Source organism: Macrosteles quadrilineatus, unplaced genomic scaffold (genome assembly GCF_028750875.1).
Source record: "Macrosteles quadrilineatus isolate MER2022 unplaced genomic scaffold, UCM_ALF_1.0 Scaffold_73__1_contigs__length_606889, whole genome shotgun sequence".
Taxonomy (NCBI): domain Eukaryota; kingdom Metazoa; phylum Arthropoda; class Insecta; order Hemiptera; family Cicadellidae; genus Macrosteles; species Macrosteles quadrilineatus.
Genome location: NW_026542666.1, coordinates 212,352 through 225,664, shown reverse-complemented (window position 1 = coordinate 225,664; position 13,313 = coordinate 212,352). Strand labels below are relative to the sequence as shown.

Below are 13,313 nucleotides of genomic sequence, written 5' to 3'. Positions count from 1 at the left end.
TATTTATTTTATTTTGCATTTATAAAGCATTTAATATCCTGTGGAAGAATGGGTTTAAGTAATTTGACTTTGATAGATCAAATTTATGTGTAATAATTAGAAAATTTAATGTTAATTTTCTGCACTTCGAGTTTAATTTATAATAATTAAAGCTTTTAGTTGGATGTAGATCGTAGACATTCCATTAAGTCTTTCCTACTTTAAATTTGTTTTATATTTGTGGGTTACCAGTACTGTAAAAGAATATTTAATTTATGGATAGAAAAATTGTCATTGATTTGAACTAATTTAATTTGATGGTTTACATGACATCTACCACAAAGACGAACTTTAACTAATTTTGTCAACGGTTTCTGAAACAAAGCAATACTAGTTTTTAAAGTTCTAGTTTAATTGCAGCAGTAATAAAAATTTACAAAAAAGTTGTTATATTTTTATAAAACATTTGATAACTATATTTTTAATTACTTTAATTAAATAATAAATTTTGTGTAAGGTGTAACTACAGAACTCAATAGTTCATAGACACTTCTGTTGACATTCCAAAGAAACTTAAAGGTTATCCTAGATGACGTAGTTGTTTATTATTTTCTTTTTATTGTTAACTGATATTTAACAGGAGTTAGTGATATTTTTAGAGTTTATAATATCACAAAAGAATTAAGGCTATTTTATGGTATATGTTTACTTTTTATCATGTAATTTGTTTATATTGAACAAAAAAATAAATTTTCATAAAATTGTTATTGAGAAGTATTATTTATATCCTTAAATGTCTAGCTTTAGTAAAAATAATATGACATGGCTTACATAAAATTTAATTTGTATAATTTTTAGCTAAAATTACCGGTTATGTTAGTATGGACATCTGAATTCACAGTAAAATTAATTGAAACTTTGCCTAAAAAGATAAATTGTTCTAAGCAGACTTAAAAATTAAAATTGAAACTCTTGGGCTTGTAAACACAAGTGTATTAAAAGTCAACAAATACATTCTGGTAGACAATATTCTGTGTCTATTATTGTTAAATCCTCAGGCTTCTGAGTTAGGTACTTGTTTTACTGTTGTATGTTTCTCTTTAACAAAAATCTAATCAAAACAGGAAAGATTAATTTTGTAGTCAAACATAACTGCCTAGGCTCATGTCATAGGTTAATTAAAAATAGGCATGTGTCGATTCTCAATACCACCGCTTTATGGACATGGTGTCAGTACCTATTGAGAATCGATCGTCAAGAATCAATGCTGATACCGATACTCAATTCGTTTGTGAAGATAATGCAATCCAAAAACCCATGCTTGCACCACAGTTGTGGATGATGAAGATAACGTTTCTGTGACTGCTGGATACGACGATGATGTCCAAACAACTGCGGTAGATGATCAGAATTATTGATTTATTATTTATTCTACTTACCAACGGACATCTCCAAATGTATAAACTAAACATAATTACATTTCTTTTAAATAACTGTAACATATAATTCAAATACATTTTTGCACAATAAATATACCCAGAAATATGTGTACATATATAGCAATAAATATATAAATAGATATCAACAACAACAATAATAACAAGATACAAAAAAAGTGAAGCAAATCTGAACATTCAATGGATGTTTGCAACTAAAGTTTCTACAGAGAAAAAGAAACGGTCAATATATATTCAACAATGAAGTAACAAGCAATAAAATATATATAAAGGAAATAACAATAATAAATTAGGTGGTTCATTCATGTGGACCAGCAATCCTCCTGAGTCGCCATACTGTCGTAGAAAAAGTCAACAGATACAGCGACGCGGCGTCCCTTGGATCCAGGTGTGACAATGTTAAGGGTTTTCAAAATTGGGGTTTCAGTTTCTAACCAAATGATTTAAACAGTTCAACTAAACTCTACCTTTTTGACTGTTACTTATCTTTGTTTTGTTTTGGGTAATAATAAAGTTGGGTTTTGTAAGTGAGTGCTGAGTTATAATCCTGAACTATGTCACAGTGCAGAAACCTCCAGTAGCTGAGGTGTCTACTGTTACATAACCACAGAAGATATTTTCAGTGTTCACCTGTCGCTATCTATCTACACTAGCCTTAAGGTTTAACCTAGGCCTTAATTTAAATCCATGTGTGTAGCCCCTGAGCTGTTGGACATAATGTAAGACTAAATTACTTACGTAATTCCCGTCACAGCTCAATAAAATATGTCTATTCAGGACATGTTTCGGTGTTAAAACACCATCGTCAGCTTCAGGTACATAGTGTAGAGTTGATCAGTTGTTAACATCGTCAGAAGAATAAATAAACACAGTACGGACACGAATAAATACATAAAACAGTTAAACATTTAAAATTTTTTAAATTTTTTTTAAATGTTTAACTGTTTTATGTATTTATTCGTGTCCGTACTGTGTTTATTTATTCTTCTGACGATGTTAACAACTGATCAACTCTACACTATGTACCTGAATCTGACGATGGTGTTTTAACACCGAAACATGTCCTGAATAGACATATTTTATTGAGCTGTGACGGGAATTACGTAAGTAATTTAGTCTTACACTAGGCCTTAAGGCTACACTAAGTAATATCACAGGTGATTAATAAAAATAATCTAGTCAATGACAATATCTTTTGGGTCTTAAGATCTTAACTTAGGGTACCAGGGGACCGAGCGTTCATCTCATTGGTGTATTTTTTGTTTGGAATGTAAACAAAATTCAAAAACAGTTTTTGTTTACTTTAATAATATTAATATTATAAAATACTGTCTAAAACATGTTAAAAAACCTAATTCTATAAAAAATATAACATACTCAAGAAGTATTGGTGCCGTTTATAGAACATTTTATTTAAAATTATGTCTTGTAAACCGATTAAAATAACACGCATTACTGACACAGCCAACAATACCAAAATAAATATAAGGTATCAGCAATCTGACACATGCTTTCTCCCATTCGCTTCTCAACAACCCTTATCATGGGTAAGCAGTGGAAGTAACTATGATTTTTATTGGGAAAATCACAAAAGTTGTGATAACTTTTAATTTAAACCTTAATTTCTACAACAATGGGGGTTTTGTACCATTTTGTTTAGTGTTAAAAGGACTATAACATACTAAATTTTAATCAAAACCGTTCATGCTGTTATTTGAATATTCATTATTTTTTATTTTGCAGAATAATCACCATTAAAAAAATCAACTAAAATAAAAACGTCTGGAGATACCATGGATTGATAAGCTAGAATTTGTCATTGCTGCTAATAATCCTTGCTTTAATATTGCATTGACAATGACTCATCTCTAAAATGTGACTTTCACACGAAAATCTATTCATCACAGGAGAATTTATTTGTAGAAGAGTTGGATCAGTCATGTAATGTTGCTGTGACTGTTTGTTTTGTTTTGCCAAATAATAAAATGTCATCTGACTGATAACCTTCATGATATCTCAGCTTTGTCATATCAGCTGCAGTTTTACAGTGTTATTCACAGTAGCTAATTATGGTTCAAAATCCAAAGACTCTAAAAATAGAGAAAAAGAAGCTGACATTACCTCCGCTTCAAAATGTAGCCCAAGGTGAGTGTAAAAAAATATTTTTATAGCAATTTTTTGTCAAAAGTTAACTTTACTGGGATTAGTGGTGTACGATAGTGAAACCATAGACAAATTCAAATTGAATAAATAAAGACTGGCAGCAGTGCTGCGATTAGCATATGTTCCGGCACACACTGCTAGGAATGCTGTGTAGTTACGGCGCACACTGCTGCAGTCTGCTGGTAGCATAGGGCTCCTGCGCTCCTCACCTGCAGCAGTGTGCGCCATAACCAAACAGCACTCCTAGCGGTGGGCACCGGAACCTTCATTTACACTCTATTAGTTTTAAAATATTTTGTTAAATGTATGAAGAGTACTCAAGTGAAGTCGCTTTACAACTGGGACAAAATGGGTAACAGTGAATTGAAATATACACTGACGACTTAATTAACATTAAAAACAGTAAGGTTTTTTCTTAAAACCAATAATATAAAAATGAAAAAAAATGCTAAGACCAACCAGTTATATTATATGGTTTTGCTGCTGGATGAATATGGTTTAGTTCTTGCTCAAACCTAATTGTAAAGCAACCCTGTTTGTAATTTTAATATATGTGTGAATGCATAGCTCTCCAAAAAGGATTGACTTCCTACTTTGAGTCAGTTGAAGTAGAAGTTGTGGATTGTCCAGATCTCACATCTGCGCCTTACTGTCTGGCAGCCCCAGGTAAGTCTCTTCAGCTTTATTTAAAAAATACTGTTATATAGAAGTATTAAATTTAAAACATTCAAGTCCAGTAAACTTTGGACCCAACATTTGTATTGATATGTGACACATTTGCTAATCCTTTTGCGGTTTTAAACCCTTTTCTGATTCAAAAATTCAAAATTAAATCAGTTTAAGCTCATTGGTTTTTCATTTGTATTTGACAATTTCATTAGTTGAAAATTTAAACTGCTTCATGACTCATAAACTTAACTCTATTTTCTATTTAAAGAAAAGCAAAGCTGTACATATTTATTGGTTGTTGCTATTTTTAAGCCATATTCTTACAACTGGTACACTACAAAATGCTTTTCACTCAATTTCGATGCTGACTAAATAGTAATGTCTAATATTATAGTATGTTAAACTTACTAGTCTAAAAAAATTTTACCGGATGAGTATGGTTGTTCCTGTCCGAGACAAAGTCAAGTACTGTAAACACATATTTTGACACGTGACGTATGCTATTTCTGCTTACTACCCCCAACCTAATAAAAAAAAAAAAACCTATATATTCTCACTGACTAAAGGACTCAGCAATCAATACCTACTCATTACCTGTTAGAGAGGTTATGTTTTTGCTTATAACCAATAGTTAATTGTTAATTATGATCAGGTGGTGTCCAGTAAATATTCATTACAGTACAGTAGTAAGAACAAATTACTTACATCAATAGCTCAATACTGGATGGTGAATTTCAGTCAGATCTCATGTTTTGACACATTGTGTCATCATCAAGCTGAGTACTTTAACTTGTGAAGTGTTGTATTCCATCAAACTGCTTCGTCATAGTTCAATAAATTAACAAATAACACTTGTAAACGACAAGACACCTAAAAATTCAAAACGCCTAAAGAAACGTTGCAGGCCTGCTTGGACGAACATACAGTGGCACGCCCGAGACTATGTCCCTGACCCGCGGTGAGACTGTATTCTCGTCCAAGCAAACCTGCAACGTTTCTATACGCGTTTTAAATTTTAAATGTTTAGGTGTCTTGTCCTTGTCATTTACGTGTGTTATTTGTTAATTTATTGAACCATGACGAAGCCATTTGGTGGAATAAAACATTTCACATGTAAAAGTACTCAGCTTGATGATGACACAGTGTGTTGAAACATGTTATCATGTTATGACTGTAATTCACCATCCAATATTGAGCTATTGACTTAAGTAATTTGTTCTTACAATACCATAGTTATCTACAGCTCAGGGGTTTAACAATGAATTTAAAGTACAGTAGTACGAAATGAAATCCCATCTTTCCCATCTGATCAAGCAGGTGGCAAACAGCTGTTTACTGGACTAAATCATTGTGTGGGGAGTCCATTAAAACAGTGTAGTATGGCAAGAAAATACATTACACTAAACATTCACTCAATGTTTTCAGTCATTGCAAGCCCATATTTCGAATTTAAAGAACAATCGGGCATACACATGGACACAGACACAGAAACATTTCAGCCAAATGAACTATAGGGGGAAGTTGAGTCTAGACCAAAGGAAGAAAGTTGGATGAGTATTTTTTGTGTGTGTTCTTGCCCATGAGTGTGTTTGTCTTAATTCTAAACTTAACTCAGAATGAAGGATATATGATAGTGATCACCTGAAGAAAAGTTTCACTGTAAATACTGGTATTCTATTTAAGGATTTTATACAACTTAGCAGCCAAGGTTATTCAAATCAGTTATCGGTTAATTTTAATATTTCTTGTGGTGTGCCAGGCCTGTGCGGCAGTACTCGGGTGGTGGAGGTGGGGGGAGTGTCCCACTTTATGCCCCTGTACCAGCCTGATAAGATCTACGACCTAAGATACTTCCCAGACTTGTTGGGACTGCAGTCTGCTGCATTCATAGGGACAGGAGCCGGCCCTTTCACTCAGGGACACTGCTGCTGTGAGGTTATATAGCTGGAATACAGTTTAAGATTGAAATATAGACAGATTTTTACTATGAAATACAGTTGTTCAATATTATTGAAATGTTTTTGGTACTCTTTAAACATCATAGCATTTTGATAAGGTTTTCTTTACACAGCTTGTGGAATGTTTTATTAAAAATAGCAATTGCTTAAACAAGTTGATAGAGTATTGTAATGTTCACTGGAAACGGCAAGCTATTGTATACCATAGCCTCATTTACGGATCCATCAAACTGACACATTCTAAAGAACTAATCATACTCCTCATGTTTTTCAGCTCTTGGCAAATGCCTATTTGTCTAAAAAAGAAGTCAAGATCTTAAACCGGATAGCTAAAGTAACAGATGAGAATGACAGAGGTTACATTGTGGAACTTCTTCCTGCAAATGAGACAAAGTTTGTCTTGATGGCAAATTTGTTTGTATCTCATGGAAAACCAGGAAAGGTATACAAAAAGTTTACAACATTTAGTTGACACATAATTTCTAACAATACTTCCTCCATATCCTATGATAGGGGAAGAAAGTACAAATTAACGTTTTATAAGAATTTTATGATGACAAACAGTTATTTGTTGTATTTTATATACAGGGTGGGGGAAAGGTGTTGGACATTTAAATATTACAAAATATAATAAAGATAGAGCTACAAAGCTTGGGACAAAGTTACTGGGCATTAAAATTATTTTAAAACATTATACAGTGATATGCTCTTAGGGCCTTTGGGAGACGAGACGGATGAACCTCTTAAATGCAAGCATAGGTTGTTATACACATAAATTAAAGGTCTTTCCTATTTTATATAGTGCCACTAATTTAAACTCAAAAGAACAACTGAGTAAAGAATGGCAGCCGTTCAAAGGTTCAAAATGGCAGATTCAAGACATTTTTTAATGTCTGCCATTTTTACTCAGTTTTTCTTTTAAGCTTAAATTTCTGCCATTGTGTTCGTTCTACTAAAAAATTCTTACACTTATGATTTTCTTCCGACTTATAACAAGCGCCCCCTACGAAAGTACACTAGCATGATGTGCATATAATAGCATTACACCTATGCCTTTATTTAAGATTTTCTTCTGACTCCTAGGTCGTCCCCCTGAAGCATATCACTGAATAATGTTGACTATTTTAATACCCAGTTTTTGAAATATTTAACTGTTTTGTTTTGGGACTTTATTTCCACCATGTATATGAATCAATATTTTATAATTAGGACAATTTAAGTCTATTTTATTTATTAGATTGTTTTCTAAATCTGGTGTAAATTATTTTTCCTACAGTTACCTAACAATGTACATGTCCTCTCACTGATTTGAGAAAGCAAAGTGGCCAGTTCGCTCATCAGTGAGACAATGTTAACATTGTCTCACTCTAATTACTTTGTCTCACTCCAGATTTGCAACGTGAAGGCACGAAATAGTGAGCGCGTAACATGCAGGCAACGTCGTATGCGTGCGAAATACGTTGGCAGCACTGGCTGTAAATCAGCTGGTCAGCTGTTGTACTGTTGTATTTGTCACTTCACATTAAATGTTATATTAAAAGTTCACTTCTGTGTAAAAATAGGTTATGTTTCTTCACAAATTTATTTGTTTTATGGTAACTGTAGGAAAAGTATAATGTGCAACTCGAGTGCAAAGTACAATTGCCTCACTCGAGAAACCATTCCTCACTCGCCTACGGCTCGTGAGTAAGGATTTCTCTCGAGTGAGTCAATTGCTCACTTTTCTCACTATATATTTGCAAAAATAACTTAACATATAAATGTTTTTTTCAGGTTCTAAGAATTCACTGCAAAAAGAGACTGAAAAATTATGATTTTCCAGCTGCTGTAAGAAAGTGCTTGGCTCAAGAGTTTCAAAATCAACACTTAGGTAAGTTTCTTTCTCAATTTTGTTTTCAATCACAGTTTAGTAGTAACTTTATTTCATGTACACACACATCCATTACCCAGTGTCCATAGACACTCAACCACACCCAGCTACACTCTCAGATATACATAACTTGAAATGGACTGTTTTTTTTTAGATTCATGGTTATCCAAACATATACCTATCTACCAAAAAACTTTAAACAACTCTTATTAAAACTCTGCTTCACAGGACTTGGTGGAGTGTTCATTGTGGAGGGCAGCAAAGTTAGACAACATATTCCTCCAAAAGAATTTTCCAAAGTACCAATCAATACATCAGAGCAATTGAATAACTGGCTGAAGTTTTTTGACATGAATCCACCACTGGTTTTTGTAGGAACTATTCTCACTGACCAAATGGTAAGTGTTAATAAATTTTGAACTTTGTGGTTTTTTCATGAAAACTGAAATTGTAATTTTGTCATATAATTTGTTTGTTTTGAGTGTATTTAGTTGAAGTTTGTTGTAAGAGTTGTTTGTAAGATCAAATAAAAGACTCATGAACCGCCATATTTAATTCTAACAAAACTGATACCGTAAATGTAAATTATTTTTTGGAAATGCTACAGGAGGGTAAAACTGTTTTACAAACTACCATAAAACATAGAATTAAAGTTGAAATATTTAAGCACAAAGTCTCTAATAAATCGAATGTGTATAGACAGCAAGATTTTATTTTTTGTCGTTCCGAGTTTTGTATAATATAACGAGTATGTCTTCGCTTGTAAGTTTTTTTTTTAACATCTTGACACTTTCCGTCTATACATCACAAGCTTTGCATGCTGATTGTCAATGTTTAATTTGAAATAAACAAATGAATATTGACTAATATAAGTTTATATTACAAACATTTCTAATTGGAATGCAGATGTGCTATATTTAATCACAATTGGAATAATAGTGTAGTTAAAAAGCTTTTAAAACACTGACACTTTCAGAGCATTCTATAAGGTATTTATGTTCAGACAGACCCGAAACAAGGGGGGGGGGTCCGTGGCATGAAAGTAAAAATTATGTTGGTCGACCAACTCAGACTCAGTGATTTATTAATTTATTTACTTATTCCAACGGAAAACCCATTACACGTTTCCATTGCACTGTAATTTATTAATTTGTTCAGGACATGGATATGATTCTGCAACACTTCCACTCATTCAGCCAGCATGGAGAGGGAGGTCACTACCACTACGACACCACCCCAGCCACTGTGGAATACACTGCATACTTCAACTTGGCTGAGCTAGCTGTCCATGTTGACAAGCCCCCACGAACCTCTAGTCTCTCAGTGGACAGTATCACGCCTACTGGCACCAGCAGTCACTAGTCATAGAATAGCTTAGCATATCTGGACTTGTAAGATTGTTGGAGAGAGGGATGTAGGGTATGAAATCAAGTCCATAGGTGCCACAAGGGGATGGAAGGCTGGGAGTCATAATTTAGATAGCTTGATGGGGAAGCAAGTTTTTCTCCAGCAAATGCACTTAAATGTTTTGGCAAGTCAGCATTGAAATTTCATCACTCTGTTAACGAAAATAGTACATTTCCGTCCAGCTGAACTACCTGAAATTGTCAATTTCTAATCAATCCAGCAAAACATATGATTTTTCCTGTCATAAACACTCTTTACCTAAACAAACTTTTTCCTTCCCAAACAAACATTTTCCTTTCCCAAATAAACAAAGTTTTTATTCAGCTCAAGAGGAGAACTAATCACAATGCTGGTGACAGGGGGGCTGGGTCCATTGCGCAGGGCCTGAGTAGACAGGCGGCCCGGAGGCTTCGACAAGCTGCCAAGGATGTGAAGCAAGGGATTGGGGAGGGGGGCTTGGGGGCCCGGCACTATGGTTGCCCAGGGGCCCTGAGAATCCTGTCACATAAACCTAATGTACTAATGTATGCATTATTTTATTTATTAAAAGAATGTTTTTCATTCAGCTGATTTTAAAATTACCAACCTATGCCATGAAAACTTTAAACAAAATTACTATAGATCATGGAATCTATATATTTAAACCCATTCGGCCATTCCCGCCTAAAGACGGGCAGAGCCCGTTCTAGCGTGTCAGGTTACAAAAGACTAAAAGACAAGCAGCGCCCATCCTCATGCATAATGCGTTATTATTGGGCTTATTATGCATTATTACGAACTTACCTAATTTTTCCCAATTTATTTTTAGCTAAAGTAATATATTCATGCTTAGAATATTATTTCCCATTTATTTCAATACTCACAACACTTAAACTTAGTACACATGAAGTTTTGGTGCAAAAATTGTTTTCCATTTACCTGGCTGTATTTCTACTAAAATATTCCCTGAAAATTGTCAGATTTTTCTTATTTAAATAACATTAATTTTAATGAGTACCTGGGTTTGTTGCTACGGGAAAGGTATTGAGGTGTGTTTTTTTATTAAAATGTTGATAGCTTAGTATGAAATAAACAAAATTATAAATTTGATTCAAATATGTCCATAAACAAGCATACTACAACATTTTATTAATTCTATATAAGAATAACATGGGTATTTTTCTTAATTTAAAGTTTTATTTTAATTACCTTCCGTAACTGGTAATTTATTAATTACTAATAATAATAAATTTTTTAAGCTCTACAAATCCGTCTAGAAAAAAATTTTAAAATTTTATAATTTTAGAGTAAAAAAATAGGAAAACCCCAATTTTTACCCTATAAAACCCCCCATAAACCTCCGGTCCCATAGTCTGATCATGCTGGTTCGGTAACTCGTTCGAATAAACATATCTATATATACCCATATATAGGCCTACATGAATTTGAACGAAACAAATTTTGTTTTTTTTTATAAAATTTTAATAGCTTATTACAAAAATAAATAAATTTCCCTAGTTTGATCAAAATATATCCATAAATAAGCAAACTACAACATTTTACAATATTCTTCTTAAGAATAACATGGTAGGCACTATGGCGCTACCTAATTTTAAATTAACAATTTTTTAAATGTTCTCTGTTACCATACAAAAACACTTTGATGTACTAAATTATTAGTTTTTTAAAAAGGTCTAGAGAGAAATTGGGATTTTTTTGTTTTGAGGGTCAAAACATATTTTACCCCATTAAAACCCCCGTTCCCATGATCCGATCATGCTGGTTCACAGAGTGGGCCTATGTTTTATCTATGACATTACACATAAACCAAATTTAATCAAAATCTAACAAAAATAACTATTCATGTTATTGCATTCACGGACGTATATATATATATATATAAATCTATATATGTGATGTGGAAAGCGAATAGGGACCTCTTGTCGGGAATTTTATATTTTGAGTTATACATATATTTGAATTCCTTATTAAATTCCAAATCGATTGGTGCAAGTCCCTCGCATGAATGATTTTGTCGTTGTTAAAGTTATAACACTTTAAAGGAAAAGGGCCATTTTGTGAAAAACTGTTTTGAAAATTCCAAATACACATAAAAACGGGGTTTTTCGTTTCACACATCTTTTTTTAATCGTATCGTTTTGGTCTTTTAAGAAACGATTTTGATATCATAAGAAAGCTTATAATCTCCTCTTTGGAAGCAATACAAAATTTTGTCCTAACTCACGGTAGTTTTCATTTAAATAATAAATTGTTTTATTGAAGCATGTCGTAAAAACCGCATTTCATAAAAGGAACCTTTTTGTCGGCCCTATGTTATTCTGATAATTTTTCGTTGCCTTGCTCCAGGATTCAGGCAATACATTGAAGAACCTGATACTGTTGGCAAAAGGGTGTCTTTCAAAGAATTTTGTCCTGTGCTTAGGTAGCTCTTAATATTGTTTTTGTGCCTGAGAGTGTACTTCATTGAATGGTTCTGTTTGATAAAGATGATGCTTTAGATTGTGTAATAGAATGGCAAAGGCAAATAAGGATATTGGATGATAAAACTGTACAAGTATCCAAAGTTAATGGCTTTTAGTAATTGACTTTATATGAAATATATTTAATCAATAGTAGTACCATAAAAATAAATGGTATCAGCATTCTGACACATACTTTCTCCCATAAGTTTGTCAACAACCTTTATTATGTGTAAAAGGTGAGAGTAAATATACGGAAATGGGATTTTGTACAATTTTGTTGAGAATTTAAAGGACTATAACATACTAAATTTTTATCAAAATTGTTCGAGCCAATTTTGGGAAATCCGATTTTTCCGTTATTTTATGGGGTTTTTATGGGGAAATAACATAATTTACAATAACTTTTGAACCGTAATTTTTACAGAAAAGGGATTTGTACCATTTTGTTTAGAATATAAAGGACTATTATATACTAAATTTTTATCAAAATCGTTTGGGCCATTTTTGGGAAAATCCTATTTTTCTGTAATTTTATGGGAATATCCCCATCTAAAATCAAAATTTCTAAAAAATGAAAAAAAAAACCATCAAAATTGTAAGGACCATAACCTACTATGTTAAATCAAAACTGGATTTTTGTCTAAAATCCTATTTTTCGTTATTTTATGGGGTTTTTATGGGAAAATAACATAGTTTACCATAACTTTTGAACCGTAATTTTTACAGAAATGGGATTTGTACCATCTTGTTCAGAATTTAAAGGGCTACAACATACTAAATTTTAATCAAAATCGTTTGGGCCATTTTTGAGAAAATCCGATTTTCCCGGTTTTTTATGGGTTTTTATGGGGAAATCCCCATTAAAAATCAAAATTTCAAAAAAATGAAAAAACGCCTGGAGATACCATGGATTAGAACCTAAATACCAAATTTCATCGAAATCGGACCACAGGTGTAGTCTCTAGCTCTGTACACATCCAGACAAACCATCGTTTGGGGTAACGACAAACTTCAGACTAAGAAAATATTCAAACTGCAAAAAAGAGCCATCAGATTAATCTTCAACCTAAAATATAGAGAGTCTTGTAGATCTGTCTTTCGTACAAATAATATGCTGACCTTCCCATCAATTTTCATTTTTGAATCTTTGACCTTCTTAAGAAAAAATTCGACAATGTTTCATATTAGAGGGTCATCTCACCACAGCTACAATCTCAGGAGGAACTTTAACCTACATATTCCACTATCTCGTACCACTTTCCATAAAAACCAATCATTCTCCATGTGTATCCGTCTTTTTAATTCTCTTCCTAACTCAATCAAGGGCGAACATGATTTAAAAAAATTT

At 32.8% G+C, this 13,313-nt stretch overlaps 1 protein-coding gene across 1 annotated transcript; it reads left to right on the top strand.

The window, feature by feature from the left end:
* The first annotated feature begins 3,494 nt into the window (after positions 1-3,494).
* LOC128981984 (ester hydrolase C11orf54 homolog) lies at positions 3,495-10,160 on the top strand. Its single transcript, XM_054401013.1, has 7 exons — positions 3,495-3,581; positions 4,167-4,265; positions 6,028-6,203; positions 6,501-6,668; positions 8,000-8,096; positions 8,325-8,494; positions 9,255-10,160. Exons 1-7 carry the CDS (start codon positions 3,506-3,508, stop codon positions 9,456-9,458), a joined length of 990 nt encoding a protein of 329 aa, XP_054256988.1. The 5' UTR covers positions 3,495-3,505; the 3' UTR covers positions 9,459-10,160.
* The last annotated feature ends 3,153 nt before the right edge of the window (positions 10,161-13,313 follow it).

Excerpts from the sequence above, each read along its gene's own strand:
- LOC128981984 (XM_054401013.1), top strand. The coding sequence starts at position 3,506 with ATGGTTCAAAATCCAAAGACTCTAAAAATAGAGAAAAAGAAGCTGACA. Across the intron at positions 8,097-8,324 it reads GTTTCAAAATCAACACTTAG|GACTTGGTGGAGTGTTCATT; the intron begins GTAAGTTTCTTT and ends TCTGCTTCACAG. Across the intron at positions 8,495-9,254 it reads CTATTCTCACTGACCAAATG|GACATGGATATGATTCTGCA; the intron begins GTAAGTGTTAAT and ends TAATTTGTTCAG.